This window comes from Gobio gobio (genome assembly GCF_949357685.1).
Source record: "Gobio gobio genome assembly, chromosome: 3".
Lineage (NCBI taxonomy): Eukaryota > Metazoa > Chordata > Actinopteri > Cypriniformes > Gobionidae > Gobio > Gobio gobio.
Window position 1 is genome coordinate 33,046,146 of NC_137099.1, and position 20,300 is coordinate 33,066,445.

The 20,300-nt window shown below is 39.5% G+C and overlaps 1 protein-coding gene across 1 annotated transcript; it reads right to left on the reverse strand.

The window, feature by feature from the left end:
• Window positions 1–11,558: 11,558 nt before the first annotated feature.
• On the reverse strand, window positions 11,559–17,336 carry LOC307124144 (calsequestrin-2-like; the record flags this gene model as incomplete). Its single annotated transcript, XM_079813192.1, has 11 exons — window positions 11,559–11,741; window positions 12,615–12,689; window positions 12,775–12,875; window positions 13,002–13,056; window positions 13,168–13,213; window positions 13,310–13,440; window positions 13,600–13,673; window positions 15,760–15,871; window positions 16,130–16,230; window positions 16,381–16,465; window positions 17,133–17,336. 11 exons carry the CDS (start codon window positions 17,334–17,336, stop codon window positions 11,559–11,561), a joined length of 1,167 nt encoding a protein of 388 aa, XP_079669318.1.
• Between the last annotated feature and the right edge of the window lie 2,964 nt (window positions 17,337–20,300).

Consider the following 20,300-nt stretch of genomic DNA (forward strand, 5'->3'; position numbering starts at 1 on the left):
CACACCCATCCAAAGATCCTCTGGGAGGTCTTTCTCAGAGCAATCCTCTGCACATGAAGCCAGTACAGGGCCTTGTAGGGACCTACGATTTCCAATGTCCATGGCAAGTAAGTACTGAAGTGTTAGAGCTGGTATCAAAATAAAAATTAATTGAACAGGACATACAGCATTAGCAGGTCTAACTTTGAACATCTGTTTAAGGATAACAGTAGCATCATTTTCTAATTGGCTTCTTGTCAGCAGTTTAAACCGACATGGAGACTTTTACATATGTGGTACTTTTTGTTTTCAGAATTTCAAAAAAAAGTTTTGACCAAGCTAGTTGACATCCACCTCGAGGTGAGAAGGCTGGGGAGAAGCGAGCCTCCCCTGTCGTCTGCCCACATCGAGCAGCTAGAAACGATGGACGAGTTTAAAAGAGAGGAGGAACGCCTCAAAGATAAAGATGCCTTTGAGTCCCTGGTATGCACAATCTAGAAGTGATATAATTTTATGCACCATTTAATTTATAAATATTATTCTGTGGTATATAAGTCAGAACTTGTTATAGGCTATTGTTTTTCTAACATGTCAGGAATGTTACACCCTCTCTTTAAAGGTGCTTCAACTCAGCAGAATTGGAGGGAGAGATCTGAGAGATGGAATACATAAAATTTTAGACAGGTATTTTTAACAAGATCCCTAGGAACATGTTACATGCAGAACACAAAACGCTTTACATTTATTGTCACAGTTTGCTGGTCGACAGAGGCATGTGACACATCTTAACCAACTTATACTATACACTTTATTCACTAGGCCACTGTCCGAAACAAGAAAGCTGTGGAAAAAATAGAAAAAGTTCCAGAAAACTGCATTGACTGCCATTTTCATATTTCATTAAAAAAAAGTTAAACAAATGTAAGTTGCCTCTGTCATCTGCCCATATAGTGCAGCTAGAGACAATGGAGGAGATTAAATGCTTATTAATTATCTGAAATGCAATCATGAGTCCTCAAAGAAACTTGATGTGTAAGGTATAAAGAGGAGGGGATTTCACAAGTGCAGGGACAGGAAAGTATGTCACACGTGTCATTTCTAAATAGTGAATTTTTTTCCTCAGGCTCTTCACCAACCGGCTAATGTCGAGTTTTAACATGAAGGGGAAGGGGAAGAAGCAAAAACTGCCTCTAGAATCAACCAAAACATTTGAAGCAATTAAAGGTACACAGCAGTTTCCCATGTCATTTAAGTTTAACACTAACTCGCTTGTTTTCACTAACTTAACATATTCTAGTGTTAGCAAAAATATTGCAGTCTTACACCTTCCTAACATACAGCGAAGCGAGTTTACGGAACCAATCTTCAGTCATGTGTATGCTGCCATATACCACACCAGTCTCCATGGGTCTGTGCAGTATTGCCACTTAGTTGATATTTGACAGGAGGAATAAGGAACTTCTCACCTGGATGTTTTCACATAAAAATATTGTATGTGAAGTCATTGCAATGTAACACTGTTTTTCTATATATATATATATATATATATATATAAATTTATATATTTTTTGTTTTTGTTCAACTCTTGCAGCGGCTGTCTTGAAATGGGACGCAAATGCGACTGAGGCTACAATCAAGCTCCATGCCGCAGACCACCTAAAGCATGCGCCGGGAAGGAAGGGAGGGGGAGGGCACACCGGGGTTTAAATGTTCTATAATTTAGGGGATATTATTATAATTTTTTTCTTCACTTGCTGTTTAAATAATTAATTAAATTAATTTTATTTATTTATCAGCCTGTTCAGCGCTGAGAAGAATGGGAGGGGGAGGGCATACAGGGGTGGTGAAATTTTGTGTAGTTAAGGGGAAATTATATATATTTGTGTTCACTTGCTTTTTGTTCATTGTTTCAAATTTGTTTTAGTAATCAGCCTGTTTAGATTTTTTTTAAATCATTAAAGATGTAGAAAAAAATATTGGCATTTCAAACTATTTATTTCTTTGTCCTTTTTAATAGATCAGATGTCATTTATTTCCAATAAGGATACTAAAATGTATTTGCATATCAGGTGCGGGGATAGGTCAATTATTTACAATTTTAAAGCAGTAGTGCACACTGCTTTCACTATGACTCGAGTGAGTTTTATTGTATACCATGTGGTCATCCAACCTTGTAACCTGATGAAGGTTTGATGACCAAAACATGGTTTAATAAAGCTAATAGGGTTAGAGGATAAGACAGGCCTCATTACAGTTAAAATAATACACTTGATTTGTGATATCTGAAATCAAGAAATGTCAACAAATTGTGTGAATGTCCTCGAGACATCTGTAGGTGACATTGAAATGACTTAACTTTTATTTAGAACCCTGTAAAGATGTTGGACGTCAATAATGATCATTTAAAAAGTTCAATGTGTACGTCAATAGTGAACGTTAAAAAGACGTCTAAAAAAGACGTTGCAAAAACTTTCATTCTGGCTTCCCAGTGGATGTCTTCTGAACGTTCACTTTTTATGTCACTTGGACGTCAACATTGAACGTCAAAAAGACGTCTAAAAAAGACGTTCAAGCTGACTCTTCATTGGACGTCTTTTGAACGTTCACTTTTTATGTCACTTGGACGTCAACATTGAACGTCAAAAAGACGTCTAAAAAAGACGTTCAAGCTGACTCTTCATTGGACGTCTTTTGAACGTTCACTTTTTATGTCTTTTGGACGTCAAAATTGAACGTCAAAAAGACGTCTAAAAAGACGTTCAAGCTGACTCTTCATTGGACGTCTTTTGAACGTTCACTTTTTATGTCACTTGGACGTCAACATTGAACGTCAAAAAGACGTCTATAAAGACGTTCAAGCTGACTCTTCATTGGACGTCTTTTGAACGTTCACTTTTTACGTCACTTGGACGTCAACATTGAACGTCAAAAAGACGTCTAAAAAAGACGTTGCAAAAACTTTCATTCTGGCTACTCAGTGGACGTCTTCTGAACGTTCGACAAAGACGTTGTAATGACGTCGTTTGGACGTGTCTGTGCTCAGTGGGCACTCACCTTAGTGATTGATTTAGCACCTCGAGATTGGCTGCCCTCGAGGTTCATGTCAAGTCATGTGGTTGGTCTGCTTCACACAGTGAGTCATATGGGTGGCATTTGGACTGTGTCATAATTCTGGATGGAAAGAGGAGCCATATGGAAGAGAATGTAACTGAGGATGAGTGTAAGCATTTTGCATCAAAATAAGCCTTTAGTTATTCTAGTTTAATCCATTAATCCACGGTGGTGTCACAGATATAGTTTTCATTGAATTAAATGACTTAGTGGTCCTTTCTGTAGATGCCCCTCCACTTCTTTATATGCATACTGCTGAGCTAATGTTGAATAATTAAGTTGATGTGAATCATTCTAGTTCATGAAGAGGTGAGAGGATAGTGATGAAGTGAGATAATAGTGTGAGCTCTGCTCTCACCTTAATCACCGTCCCACAGGTGGGACGCCTGGTACTCTTTTTTTGATCGCCTTTTTTTCATATCATATATTTAAGTAATTATCATAAATTAGGTATCATTTCAAAGCTTACAAACTCAAAATTCATCCTGTGAAAACCGTTTTGAAATCTGACATTGTGTTACCATGGAAACGTTACTCTAAATTATTCTAGGGGGCTCCTTCCCTAGTGGGCGGTGTCATGTTTCATATTACAACAATTATTTTAACTACTTTATATTCAAAATCTTTTCCAATCTTGACAAAACACATATTGCCGGAAAGTTCTGAGTCTCAAAGGTCCATATTTGGTGACTGTTTTGTGATGGAAGTGATATTTGGACAGACATTTACAGGAAAATGCATCAAAAAAACTATCAATGGAATTTGAGTGACACCCGGTGACTATTTTTGGTATTGCGCCTAAACAAAATTTAGTAATTTTGCGTTATAGTAATTTTAGAGTACAATTGTTTTTGTAAAATATATATTTTATTTGAAAAAAAAAAATATTTACTACAGAATTTTTCATTTACAGTAAATATAAACTTCCATAACTGTTTCATACGTTCATATTTTGAATTGCTTTCACTTCAGCAATAATCTGCAGAGTGTCGTCTTTAAAACGAGACCAAACATAGGTCTATATTCCAAAGCATTCTTGAATTACAGCCCTTTAAGTTTGGATAGTTGATTTTAATGTGTATTCTCAAAAAGGGGGGTGACAGTTAAAGCTACACTATGTAACTTTTCCGTCCACTAGAGGTCGCCTGTTCAAAACAAAGGCGTAGTTTGATGACGCCACGTTTGAGCGCAGAATCTTGGGACATGTGGTCTTCACCTCACAGCCGGTGGAAAACAGTCAGGATAGGACTCGGGCAGAAATCATGTTCATGGATGCGATTATTAACATTACTGTAGTCTGAAGCAGAGCAGGAGCGAGTGTTGTGGAGCTGAGCAAGGCCGCAGGAGCGATTGAAGAGCGGGACTGTTATTATGGCATAGTCGCCGGCGGGGCTTTTATTATGACACGGTTGCCGGCGCCACTTCCTCTTTTCCAATCATGAGTATGAGGTAACGCATATTAGATATATCTGAGTGTGTTGAAAAGGAAGTTATGACGTTCGCTCGGCGGCTGCTATGACACTTGTTCACACTGCAGTGAGAGTAAAGTGTTTCACTGAATAAAACCGGAGACCGAGGGTGACGCAGATATGACGCAATCAACAGGCGACTCCCTCACACGCATAGCTCACACGTCCCGGTTCCTCGGTTAAAATAGCAATTTCTCACGATTTACAAATAGTTGGAAACATTTGGGATATTCTAAGTACTCAACTGAACAAAATATATAACACTGGCCTAGTGGTTTCTGGATATTTTACTGCAAAAATCCTACATTTCACCTTTAAAGGGTTAATGAGACACTCATAGACCAAGACACTTTTTTAGACCAAGATGGCGGCGCGAGTAGATCGCGAGGCTCAGCGTCTCTCCAGATTCTGCAATTTTGCGGTATTTTTCCTGTTCTTCTCGGGTCTGTTCGCACAGAACAGTTGTGCCTTTACATCGTACACCCGCGCTGAGCTTTTGGATATTGGTTTGCGAATTTCCGACAGTTTTATGGACAATCTACAACTCCTTCCTGAGATCGCTAAGACACCGGTGACTCTGCACTCTACCCGGCCGGGCGGAAGTGCACGCAGACGGCGGCGTGATCGTAAACAAAGGCGAGGGAGACGTGGAGGAACGCGTGCTAAGCTAACGCTTACTCCTCATCGGCTCTCTTTACCCAGCATTTTCCTTGCCAATGTACGGTCGCTAGTGAACAAAATGGAGGAGATTCGACTCAGCATCACACACAGTAAGAAACTTTTGAACTGTAACGTCCTAATATTCACGGAAACCTGGTTAAACAGCGGAATACCGGACACCGCTATCGAGCTAGCGGGACGCCACACACTCCGGGCGGATAGAACATTAGATGGCTCTGGGAAGAGCAGAGGGGGTGGATTGTGCATTTATATTAACAAAGCTTGGTGCACAAACTCTGCTATTGTTGGGAGTCATTGTTCAGCTAACCTGGAGTTTCTCATGGTTAAATGTAGACCGTTTTATCTACCGCGGGAGTTCACCTCCACTATTATCACAGCAGCTTATATTCCACCCGATGCTGATGCCAAGCTTGCTATGAAAGAACTTCACGCAGCCATCAGTAAACAACAGACTGATCACCCGGAAGCTGCGTTTATTGTTGCAGGTGACTTTAATCACTCAAACTTAAAGTCAGTGCTACCCAAGTTTCACCAGCATGTTTCCTGCCACACCAGAGGAAACAAAACCTTAGACCATGTCTACACAAACATGGCCGGAGCTTACGTTGCGACACCCCTCCCCCACCTGGGACAGTCAGACCACCTCTCTTTGTTTCTCAGACCCAAATATTCACCCCTCATCAACCGCGTGAAGCCATCAATGAAAACCATCAAGGTGTGGCCTGCGGGGGCAGACTCCACACTCCAGGAAAGGTTTCTAAACACAGACTGGAGTATGTTTGCTTCTCAAGCCACCAGTGGCGCTCACACGGACATTGACTCCTACACCTCCTCAGTATTGGATCATATCAATACCACCATCGACAGTGTTACAACCCAGAAACAGATCACCACATACCCAAATCAGAAGCCTTGGATGAACAGGGAAGTACGACTCCTGCTGAAGTCACGCAATACTGCCTTCAGATCAGGAGATGCACAAGCCTACAGCGCATCCAGGGCAAACCTGAAGAGGGGCATCAAAAAGGCCAAGCACTGCTACAAGCTTAAGATTGAGGGTCACTTTTCCAACTCTGACCCTCGACGCATGTGGCAGGGCATCCAGGCCATCAGTGACTACAAACCCCCCCACTCCACCCCCGCAGCCACTGATGTCAACTTCCTGAATGAGCTAAATTACTTTTATGCTCGTTTTGAAAGAGACAACAGAGAAACTGCCACCAAGCTCAAACCCTCAGCTGACCACCCACCAATCACACTCTCCACCACAGATGTCTGCAAGGCACTGAGCCGGATCAGCGCGCACAAGGCTGCTGGACCAGACAACATCCCTGGACGTGTGCTCAGGGCATGTGCGGAGCAGCTCGCTGGGGTTTTTACAGACATTTTCAACCTGTCTCTCGCCCAAGCAGCTGTACCATCATGCTTTAAACGCACTTCCATTGTGCCAGTGCCGAAACACTCTAACCCGAGGTGCCCTAATGACTACCGCCCTGTAGCACTCACACCCATCATTATGAAGTGCTTTGAGCGGCTGGTCCTGGAACACCTAAAAGACTCTATACCATCCACATTGGACTCACACCAGTTTGCCTACCGCAGCAATAGGAGCACAGAGGATGCCGTTTCCATGGCACTGCACTCTGTGCTCACCCATCTGGACAGTAAAAACACTTATGCACGCATGCTGTTTGTTGACTTCAGCTCAGCATTCAACACTGTCATCCCATCCAAGTTAATTGCCAAACTTGGAGACCTGGGCATCAACACTTCAATGTGTAACTGGATTTTGGACTTCCTAACTGACAGACCCCAGAATGTTCGATCAGGATCCACCTGCTCCACGTCCATCACACTCAACACTGGTGTACCACAGGGCTGTGTGCTAAGTCCGTTTCTCTACTCCCTCTTCACCTCCGACTGCAAGCCTGTGTATGGAACTAATTCCATCGTCAAGTTTGCGGACGACACTACGGTGATTGGTCTCATCAGCAACAACGATGAGACTGCCTACAGGGAAGAGATCCAGCACCTGGCCACATGGTGCGCTGATAATAACCTGCTCCTCAACACCACAAAAACGAAGGAGCTCATCGTGGACTTCAGGAAGGAGTCAAGAGGCACACACGACACCATCCACATCAATGGAATGGCTGTTGAGCGTGTCTCCAGTTTCAAGTTCCTGGGGATCCACATCTCGGCGGACATGTCGTGGACGACCAACACCTCCAGCCTGGTCAAGAAGGCTCACCAGCGCCTCTTCTTCCTGAGGACACTGAGGAAGAATCAGCTCTCCTCGGCCATCCTGGTGAACTTCTACCGCTGCGCAATAGAAAGCATCCTGACCAACTGTGTGGCAGTGTGGTACGGGAGCTGCTCTGTTGCGGAGCGCAAGGCACTGCAGCGGGTGGTGAAAACTGCCCAGCGCATCACAGGGACTCCACTGCCTGCCATCGAGCACATCCAGAGGAAACGCTGCCTGCATCGAGCTCGCAGCATCCTCAAGGACTCCTCTCACCCAGCCCACAGACTGTTTTCTCTCCTGCCCTCCGGCAGGCGTTTCAGGATCCTCCGGACCAGGACCAGCAGACTAAAGAACAGTTTTTTCCCCAGAGCTGTCTCTTTATTGAACTCAAACCCCCGTTGATCCACTTCCCTCATAAACTGATAACTCTCCTACCTCACATCTGCCTTCACTTTGTTATTTGCACTACTGACTGTTTATTACAGTAACAACTGTTTACTTATGCATTCTGCACCACCATACCGTAACTGGATAATGCTCATCTGCACTGCCGACTGTATTTACAGTAACAATGTTTACATTTGCATTTTGCACCGTACTTCTAACTGGAATATGCAACCACTTTCCACTGCACTTTTACACTTTCTTTCGGATAGCTCTGTCCATAATTTATTGTACTAACTTAATCCACTGCTATATTCCTCATATTAGCCTAACATATTATTGTATACCTCTAACTGTAAAATTCTGTTCAAGTAATAACCGTCTGTATATTTATTCATAGTACATAGTCACCTGTAAATTCTGTTTATAGTAATAACCGTCTGTATATTTATTCATAGTACATAGTCACCTGTAAATTCTGTTTATAGTAATAGCCATCTGTATATTTATTCATAGTACATATTCACCTGTAAATTCTGTTTATAGTAATAGCCATCTGTATATTTATTCACTGTATATATTCATCTGTAAATTCAGTTCTACTTATAGTAATAACCATCTCTCTACTTATACATATTTATATATATTCAGAACATTTTTATGTCCTGCACTTACGCAACCATTGTATATATCCTGCACTTGCTGCTATTGCACTTCTGGTTAGACCTAAACTGCATTTCGTTGCCTTGTACTTGTACTTGTGTAATGACAATAAAGTTGAATCTAATCTAATCTAATCTAATAACACTGACATGAGTGGAGGCAAACGGTCCCACAAACACATTTACATAAATATCTACTGTAAATGGAGATGTTCCATAGATTTCTGTTTTATATACAGCTTATTATAAATACTATAACCATATTCTAACTGAAAACGTCCTACATTTTTATACACCGATAAGGCATAACATTATGACATGTAAATTGAATAGCACTGATTATCTCTTCATCACGGCACCTGTTAGTGGGTGGGATAGATTTGGCAGAAAGTGAACATTTTGTTGATGTGTTAGAAGCAGGAAAATTGGGCAAGCATAAGGATTTAAGCGAGTTTGACAAGGGCCAAATTGTGATGGCTAGACGACTGTGTCAGACCATCTCTAAAACTGCAGCTCTTGTGGGGTGTTCCAAGTCTGCAGTGGTCAGTATCTATCAGAAGTGGTCCAAAGAAGGAACAGTGGTGAACCGGCGACAGGGGCCACGTGGGGAGCGTAGCCTGCATGGTCCATGTGGTGCAATCAAACAGATTGGACAGAAAATGCTCAAGATGTTAATGCTGGTTTTGATAGAAAGGTGTCAGAATACACAGTGCATTGCAGTTTGTTGCGTAGGGGGCTGCATAGCTATAGACCAGTCAGGGTGCCCATGCTGACCCCTGTCCACCGCCGAAAATGCCAACAGTGGGCACGTGAGCATCAGAACTGGACAACGGAGCAATGGAAGAAGGTGGCCTTGTCTGATGAATCACGTTTTCTTTTACATCACGTGGATGGCCGGGTGCGTCTCTTACCTGGGGAACACATGGCACTAGGATGCACTATGAGAAGAAGGTAAACCGGTGGAGGCAGAGTGATGCTTTGGGCAATGTTCTGCTGGGAAACTGCCATCCATGTGGATGTTACTTTGACACGTACCACCTACCTAAGCATTGCTGCAGACAATGTACACCCTTTCATGGAAACGGTATTTCCTGGTGGCTGTGGTCTCTTTCAGCAGGATAATGCGCCCTGCCACAAAGCAAAAATGGTTCAGGAATGGTTTGAGGAGCAGAACAACAAGTTTGAGGTGTTGACTTGGCCTCCAAATTGACCAGATCTCAATCCAATTGAGCATCTGTGAATGTGCTGAACAAACTAGACAGATCCATGGAGGCCCCACATCGCAACTTATGGCTTGTTTCCACCAAGCGATACAGGTCAGTACGGTATGCAATTTTTGCCGTTTCCATTGTCAGAAGTTGTGAACGGTACCCTAATTCCGAACCGTACCATACAACCTTTTTGGCACCCTTCTGTTGGGGTACCTAGGACAGTAGTCCAGTACTAATGGGTGGAGCTAGACTCACTGCTGAACATTGATTGGTTGACAGAGAATCGTCACATGCGCATGTGTTTTTCCTTGCAGCCTGCAGCCTTGGCTCAAACAAAGCATGTCTTCTTCTTGTGACAAACAGCCACATGCCGAGAAGCAAGAACAAGATCTGCTGTATGTCATCCATTGTTGCTTGCGGTGCAAGAATGCCATTGATCGCTACACAGTTGCCGGTGGAAACGCAAGCTGAATTAGGGTTTACCGTTCCGAATCGGACTGTACTGTAGTGTACTGTACTGTACCGTACCGTACCGTACCGTACCGTACCATACCATACCGCACCGCTCAGTGGAAACGAGCCATTACAGGACTCTTAAAGGATCTGCTGCTAACATCTTGGTGCAAGATACCACAGTACACCTTCAGGGGTCTAGTGGAGTCCATGCCTTGATGGGTCAGGGCTGTTTTGGCAGCAAAAGGGGGACCAACACAATATTAGGAAGGTGGTCATAATTTTATGCCTGATCGGTGTATAGTTTTTACAAATTAGGATATTGCTGGATGTCCCCAAAACATGGTTAAATAGATACACACCAATGTTAATATGCACAGACTACATACTTGAATACAATTTTGTGTTCTTTATTGGACATATTGACATTTTGCTGTCCTACCAGTACAGAACACGTTCCTCAAATCACAAGTAACACTACAGAATGCACAATTTACAGTTCCAGTTATCTGATTAATAAGCAGCACCAAAAATATAAGTAATTATATATTTTAGCATTTTGCGTTATTAAATGTCTCATGCTGGCAATGGAGACAATTCTATAATTTAATTAAGTAAACTCTGCAGCAAATAAACCATCAGTAATTAAAATGGATAGTATCAATTCAATGTGGAAAGAATATTTTTGAGTTACAGCACTCTATGAGTGTAGCTTTTCTACACTGTAAAAAAATTATCATAAATTGAACAGTAAAAGACTAAAATGCTACAGTAAAAACCTGTTAATTGTTTATCATGTTTCCTTACTTTCTATGGTGAAAAACTATAATAGATCCATTGAGACATTTCATGTAATTTTACAGTAAAATACTGTTAAATGTACAGTTTTTGGGAGTGAAAAAGAACAAGTCATCTAAAATGTACAATGAAAAAAAATTAACTGACAATCCCAGAATTCCCTTTGTGACACTTTACATTTGATGTTTTTTTTTTTAAATTGTAAAAAAAAAATGTTTTTTTCTTATCTGTTATCTATATTAGGATATCAAGTTACAGTCCATCTTATGTTGTTAAATTAATGTTGTCATGGCATAATTTTAGTGTTGTGTACCATTAAAGTACCATTTTGCATGTGTGTGTAAGACAATGTGTGCACCCTTTATATATTATTATTTGCCTCAGCTTGTGGAACAGTTACTTGTGATGAGCTTTGATGCATGTGGTTTTCTCCATTTCAGTTAATGAAATAAATTTAGGTTCAGTCTGTAAAACTTAAAATGTTGCTACTGTATATTTACAGTAACATTCTGGCAACCATAGCTGCTGTTTCTTTACCGTAATTTTTTTACAGTGTGTATACCACTTAATCATCATCACTATAATGGTCTTCATCACTACTATCATGTTCGCTATCATCATCGTCATAATCGTCATCATCATCCTCAGTGTTGACTTTTCCAGAAAGAACATCCTCTATCCAGTCCTCCAGCTCCTCAGCTGACGGTAGAGCTTCATCGTTCGGCATGCTCAACCACACACTGTCAGCCTGTAAAACACACACACATACAGGTTTCCATGTTTTATGGGTCTTTCTGCATTTTTATATTTTCTATATGTTTAGTATGATATTTAGTTTGAAATATATGTTTTCCTCATGGGGAACAGAAAAAGTGTGTGTGTGTGTGTGTGTGTGTGTGTGTGTGTGTGTGTGTGTGTGTGTGTGTGTGTGTGTGTGTGTGTGTGTGTGTGTGTGTGTGTGTGTGTGTGTGTGTGTGTGTGTGTGTGTGTGTGTGTGTGTGTGTGTGTGTGTGTGTGTGTGTGTGTGTTTATTTGCTGAGTGTGTATTTATTTATTTATCATTATTACATTGTATTAATGTGTGAGGATTGGTTTTGCTGCTAAGGAAAAAACGGAGATCCAAACCCCAACAATAGGACAATAAAAGTCACTAATCTTGAGTGCACGATAATCTGATTTCTGACTATCCCTGTATTAGCAGGTTGCAGCAAGTTGTATTACTAAAATTACACTTTTTGTTGAGTGAGCATAAGCAACCACTTAAAGGTAAAATATTCACTCTGCAATCCTCTGACTAATATCAGAAGGACATTTTGTGTTCGTGAACACGCGGTCCGGACACGAATACTGTTTCTGTGCGATATCGGGTCTCTCGATGAACGAATAAGAGAAAATAAGAGATACTAAGAAAAATCAATGATCTAAAGTAACTCACAACTAATCTTAAGATCAGCTGATAAACTCTAAATGTAACACACTTAATGGAGTTACATAAAATTGGAGTCAGATCAAATTATTCATGGAGTCAGATTGGAAATTAGATATCAATAAATTAGGTAAAATAGGACAGAAAAAGCAGAATACTTTAATAACATCAAAACTGAAGGCCAAATATACTCACATCAGTCACATTTACCACACCAATCTGGGGTCTGAAAAGATCCACCTTAAAGGTTTTCTCCCAATAGGTAGTTAACTGCAGAAAAAGTATAACTATTACAACATTGTCACAATTGTTTCAATTCAAGCAGACGTGGATCGTGGATAAGATAACATCTCACCAGAGGAAAGTCATCAGGATCAATCCACATTATACTTAGATCTGGGTTTTTAGTATTGTCCCTTGCAACGTCCTTTAAAATTTCCAGGAATTCATAACCATCTATGAAGGGGGGTGGGGGGGTGGAAGCACAAATTAAGTGATCGAGCTATTAATACAATCATTCTGAGCTACAAAATCTAGTCTTGTTGCTAGCGGTAAACAATTTTCAGCTTTGGAAGTGACAACCTGGATCCTCCTCTTCAGCAAAGGCGATAATGTGGATTCCATCCATGTCATCCTCCTGTTAATTGAGCAGAGAAAGCCACTCAGTCACTTCAAGCCATGAACCAGCAGCCGTTTAATCAACAGTTAACATTCAATAGATGAGTCCTACGGATCCAGTCTTGCTCACCCAAGTCTCAAACATGTCCTCAGCACGAAGTTTTCTCAGAGTGGGCCTGGAGAAGATCAAACATTGTGTTTTTAGAAGGAAAGTGGATATCTTAGATGATATTTGAGCAGTGTCAAAGTTCTGAGGTTACCACTGATATCACCTTCTATGTTGATTAACAAAGTCCACTATCTCCTCTTCTGAGTTAGGTTTGCCAGGAATGGTTACAGGCTCGTCCATGAAGGGCTCATAGAAATCGATTTCATTCATTTTTAGAGTCAGTTGTTTAGCCACCTGCAGCATGAAACGGTTATAAATAAAGCCAATACATAATCCTCAACATAACCATCTACACACAAATATCTTCTCACTTTTATACCAGAATAACATATACCAAAATAACATCTCATGGATTATTTCTTTTTTTATTGTAAAGGAATGGACTGCACGCACCCCTTTGTCAAAAGTGGCAAAAAACTTCACATATGGTTGGAACTTTTCTGCAGTCACTTGAAAGGCTTTGTAGTCTGAGAAATAAAAAGAGAGTAAGAAAAATACAAACACAAATATAATTAACCATTAACCCTAAAAACTGTAATAAAATGTTAAACACTGGGTATTAAACATTTTAGGTCTGAAGCATCAAGCAGCTTGTGCTCTCTCATCATATCCAGACCAGAGGTCACAATCAAAGGCTTCAGCAATCTCCCAGCTGAAATGGGATTTTTAATAAAAACAGTATAGCAGTCATGTAAAGAAGATAAACTCTCTGCAATGCCCTTTTTAGAGAATGGCTCTATAACTGTTTTGATCTCTTTGAACAATTAGACAGCTTTTAATAGTATGTGGGGTTACCACAGGGCCCGGTTTAGCTGACATCTATAATTTAACATGACATACTGTAATAAAAGACTTAACAGAGCTATGGCAACAAATTATGTCAAACATAATACCACCAAAGGCACAGATAATCAACTGATAAGTCATGCGCTGTAAATCATAAATACAAAGTTCTGTCATGAAACTCTAGCTGGCGCATACTGATCCTTAAAGGGTTAGTTCACCAAAAATTGAAAATTCTGTCATTAATTACTTACCCTCATGTCGTTCGACACCCGTAAGACCTCCGTTCATCTTCGGAACACAAATGAAGATATTTTAGTTGAAATCCGATGGCTCAGAAAGGCCTCCATTGGCACAATGTACTTTACACTCTCAAGACCCATAAAAGGTACTAAAGACGTCGTTACAAAGTCCATCTCACTACAGTGGTTCTACAATAACTTTATGAAGCGACGAGAATAGTTTTTGTGCACAAAAAAACCCCTAAATAATGACTTATATAGTGGTGACCGATTTCAAAACACTGCATCATGAAGCTTCGAAGCGTTATGAATTAGCGAGTCGAATCATGATTCGGATCGCGTGTCAAACCGCCAATCTGCTGAAATCACGTGACTTTGGCGATCCAAACCGCTGAATCGACTCACTGATTCATAATGCTTCGAAGCTTCATGATGCAGTGTTTTGAAATCGGTCATCACTATATAAGTCATTATTTCGGGGGGTTTTGCGCACAAAAACTATTCTTGTCGCTTCATAACGATATTGTAGAACCACTGTAGTGAGATGGACTTTGTAACGACGTCTTTAGTACCTTTTATGGGTCTTGAGAGTGTAAAGTACATTGTGCCAATGGAGGCCTTTCTGAGCCATCGGATTTCAACTAAAATATCTTAATTTGTGTTCCAAATATGAACGAAGGTCTTACATGTGTCGAACGTAATGAAGGTAAGTAATTAATGACAGAATTTTCATTTTTGGGTGAACTAACCCTTTGATCTGCTTGCAATCACTTCATTCTCTACAGGACACAGCTGATTGGTTCCTGCTGTATCAGTAGCCAATGAGCTCACTGCTCAACCTTCAAATACTTAGTCAGCATTTGCTGAAGCAGTTTGCAGTGTACTTTCAGAATCCCTCCACCTTCCCCAGCTCCACATGTATAGATCTATATGCATGTTCTGTTTTGGTTTTATTCTAGTTCCAGTCTCCTTTGTTCTCATTTTTCCACCACTGGTTTGTTTTTATGGTTGTTGATATTAATTAGTTCCCCACACCTGTTCTGTTTCTAACCTGATTGTTTGTAGTTATTTGGGTTCTCCTTAGTTCCTTGTCCTGTATCGTCAGTGTTTTGTGGTTGTGTTCTCCAACATTGTCCTGTGTTTGCCTTGTGGATTATAATAAAGATGTTTTTTGTTTTTTTGTGTGCTTTGTACAATGACACTGTGACAACGGGTTATTCATGTATGCTATTTTGTGATGTGTATATATTGGCAGTAGCAAGTCCCATACTTTGCTCTGAACAGTAGCAGCAATAACAGCAGTAGCATAGCAGATCTATTCCGCCAAGACCAAACATATCAACGCTGTCATTTATTACCATGCCAAACACAAAAACTTTGGGCCAAATAAGACAATTTATAACTAGTTCATAAACACCTCATAAATCCACAGTGAATAGAACAAGTAAGTCATACTTATTAGATCGTGGCCTCAAAATATAATAATTCTACATACATACTTAATATGAGAAACAAAAATCCCACTCACGCTCAGATTCTTCACCCTTGAAGTGGCCGATAAGGCGTATGTCTTCATCCATTCGCTCAAAAGCGCGTTGTTCCATGGGGTTACTGATCAACTCCACTGGGTCCTCCAGAAGCTAAAGAATGATGTGACATACACAAAGAGAGGGAAAGAAAAGTAATAGGTCAAATGTGAATTTTTTTTTTTTTTACCTAAAGTTTGTGCATATTCCTGCAATAAGTATCCAAAAAAATACAATAATACTGATCCAGAACAGGAATCTTATTATAAATATGTGCTGTTACTGAAAAAGTACGACACACTCTGCTAAGATCAAAAAAATTAACTACAGTTAGAGACCTGACACTTATCCAGCCCAGCAAATTTCACTCACATCCAGCAGGAATTCAACCAATGTATCTGCAGAGAGCTCTCCATCAAATTCGATCACTCTTTCATCCTTAAAAACATAAATGCTTCCTTCTTCCTCCAGACCTAATGGACAAAGATCACATTTCAGTCAGGATCCAACCTCAAAGATACCAAGACAGGTCAGGCGTTTTTATTAAAAGGGTAGAGTACGAAAATTTTATCTAAAAAGCAATGTTATTATTAGCAGTAATTTGTGTAAACAAAGCTTCTTACCAAGCTTTTTGGCAACTTTAGAATCTTTTTGTGAGTCTACCATTCCAAAGCCAATATCCTTGTCTTCAAGAACCTGAGCAGCAAGCTAATGATGCATGGAAGAGACACATCAGTGCATTCATTGTGTGAGAAAGATTTTTTAAATTCTGAAGTCAAGGCATGCCAGTTTGCCAGTCTGTACAAACAACTTTAATCTGTAATAGCAATTCAGTCTGGGGCAACATTTCCACAATATATCTAAGAAGGAATCTTGAACCTGAATCAGTTTTGTAGATTGTGATGGCTGATATTTGTATGGTCAAAAGTATACTTGACAGCACTGTTATCATAAGCAGACCAAGCATTGCTGTTTGTAGAGCCTTTGTCAGCCTCCAAATCAGGTCAGTCTTCCCACTAAATTGCACATTTGGTGCTGTCTAAACACAGAAAACAGATGTACAGTCTGACCCCGTTACAGTCAATTGTAGCTTTAGTCACATATATTTTATTTGGAGTAAACATCTAAAGTAATAGTTGATTTTACATTTAAATTATTAAGAGAACAGGGATGACTGAAGAATGTAGTGGGTGTATAGGGAAAGATATATTGCATGGTATACATTTAGAACATACCATCATGTTGAACAGTGTGTGTGTTTTAGTTTGTGTTAGAAACTGAAAACATGTTCAACAGATAGGATTGTCTAAACATATACCATGCAATATATCAGCCCCTATTCATCCACTAAATTATTTACTTTATAATTCCTTACCTCCAGAACCATCTCCCTCATGTGAAACTGATATTGGAGCTCCTTATCTGAAGGCAGGGGTTCGTGATACAGCAAACACATCATGTCAAACTTCTTTAATGCCTTCTTATAGTTCCTTTCATTGACATTAAGAACTCTGTCCCTGCCATCAAAACTGGGAAACTCCAGACCCTCTTCTGCAGAGGAGTATAAGAGAAAATCCATGTAGGAAACCAAGACAATCCAGACGGACAGCATAGTAGCAATGATTAAACAGGCGAATAAAAAGAAGAGTCTGATGGAAAGAGTCCAGGTGAGATCTTGCAGGACAGTGACCACCAAAATTATGCTCAATGTGCAGTTCAGCCCTAAAAAAACATGTTATGCTCTCTTTCCCATTCTACCACGTTTCCTCTTCTCAACAATTAGGAAAAGACATGATAGGATATTTGAATTAGTATGTCCCTGGGAGAATTAAGGCCTATTTTAGTGACCCAGTCATTTGAAAGCTAAAAATAATTGATGATCTGAAGGAAAAGAGGACAGTCATGAGTACCATTGGGAATCATAGTACAAGTCTCTCAAGTCTCAAAATGTAGATGAATAAAATCAAAATATAGGTCACCTGGGGGTTGCATGGCATACAACCCACACATGACAAAGGGTCTTATGTTCCCATAGTTAAGGTTATGGTTATAGGAATAGGGTAATATTTCCCTGGGAACATAGTAATAGTAGAGCAGACATTGTGATTGACATATTATTTATATACCATTCAGATGATGGTATTATGTGTTACATTTTTATGGGTAACAGCAAGAGTTATAGGTAACACTTTATTTTGATAATTCACTTTCAACATTGCAACTACAGGTCAATTACAAGTCATTAGAGTATTAGTAGACTGTCTGCTTAATATCTGCTAACACTTTATTTTGATGGTCCCCCAACAGTCTGTACCAGAGGTGGACAGCTAAGTACATTTACTTGAGTACTGTACTTAAGTACACTTTTTGAGTATCTGTACTTTCCTTGAGTAGTATTTTATCTGGAAACTTATGACTTTTACTTCACTACATTTGAAAGACAAATATCGTACTTTTTACTCCATTACATTTCTATCAAGGCCCTCGAAGTAGAAAGTCGTAGCCGCTTTGAAAGTCAGTGGATGATTCGTTGTTTTTTTTGTTTTTTTTGCAGACAGCCTATCAGTAATCACTCTTGTAGGATCACATGAAGTTCAATGATTTCCAAGTATTTTTTGAACACTAATCAATTGATGGCAAAATATAAGACGGCAGTTCCCAGACGCAGTGCGCGCAACCATACTTAAAAGTTAAAATTAAGAAGAGCAGACATGGATAAGTCTGAAAAAGTGCAACGACACAAAAGAAGTCTGAAAAGTGCAACGACACGAAAGAAGTCTGAAAATTGCAACAACACGAAAGTGCACACAGAAAGCTGCCTCTCAGATGCCAGACCACAAGTACTGAATTTTAGTTCTACTAATTCTACTAAAATCTTATTATAGACTAAAACAGGCTTTCCTGTAGCTCAAACAGTAGAGCATGGTGCTAGCAACGCCAAGGTCATGGGTTCGATTCCCAGGGAAAGCAAGAACTGATTAAATGTAAAATTTGTACCTTGAATGCAATGTAAGTCGCTTTGGATAAAAGCGTCTGCCAAATGCATAAATGTAAATGTAAATGTAAAACAATTCAGATGCCTAAAATGTTATAGTCAAAAGACTATGACTAAAACTAAATCAAAATTTGCTGTCAAAATTAACATTGGTATGAAATATGGTTGGGCAAATGATTTTTATTGATTTAACCGCCAAGTTGCCATAGCCTTGTGGATACAGCGCTAACGCTTAACGTTCGACAATGATGTTAGTTAGCATGCAAAAACGTAGTTGGGCTAATAATGTTAACTGAAGTCCTTTCATAATCCTATCAAATAAACACAATGTAGAAGCCTTTCTTTTCTAGTATGATTTTGACTTTGATAAGAGCTTTGTAACTTTTAAACAAGTATGTAAATGAGTTGAGGGTATGCTAGCATGTCAGATGGAGCATGACTGGCTTAAACTACCATGATGGAACAGTGTGCATTCATACAACAATGCAACGATAATAAAATAATGCGTTTACTTTTACTTTTGATACTTAAGTACTTTTAAAAGCAAGTACTTCTGTACTTTTACTTAAGTAAAAATATATCTTTTCAAATTTCACTTGTAATGGAGTAATATTTAACCATTAGTACTTTTACTTTTACTCAAGTAATGGAGTTGTGTACTTTGTCTACCTCTGGTCTGTACAAACTTATACTGACTATAAGTAACTTTGCAAGTACATGTCAACTTTTTATACTAACATTAACCCTAACATAACATTCTACCAATCCTCTAATGAGAGTTAGTTGACATGTACACTAGTTGCAAAGATACTTATAGTTAGTAGAATGTTGAAAGTGGATTATTAAAATAAAGTGTTGACTATTGAAGTAAAGTGTAACCAAATGTAAAATAAAACAATAAGACTGAAATAAAGAGTAAACAACAAATGAGGAGCAGATGGCAAAAACAATAGAGAAATGTGATGAAAGGAAATGTAAATTTTGCATGGAGGACAAGACAGTAGAACATGTGGTGACAATCTGTCCCAAATATTATAATGAATAGAAATCCTTTACTTCTAATCTTCATGCAGTTTAGCCAACAAACATTCTGAAAATTCAAAAGATTTATGTTTTTATTTTTATTCCAATACAGTGGATATAAAAAGTCTACACACCCCTGTTAAATACAGCTGTTTTAGATTAACTGTAAAGATTACAACCTATGCAATGCCACTGAAAACCCCAGTGACTCATTTCAGAGGGGAAGAAAGATCAAAGAAAACCTTAAACTTACCTAAATGCACATGCACCCTTTTATAACTGGGGATGTGGCTGTCTTCAGAATTAACTAATCATCAAGCTCATGTGAACAAGTACTCACTTTTCTACAACTCCAAATCAATTTTTAAGTTTTTCTGACATGGTTGGTTGCACGCTACTACAAGTGCTACAGGCCACACAGAGAGCTTACAAAGCATCAACAGGTGACATTATCAAGAACAAAGAGTCCCTTTAAAATTGAGGACAGAGAAAACTGGTAAGGGAAGCTGTCAAGAGGCTTACAGC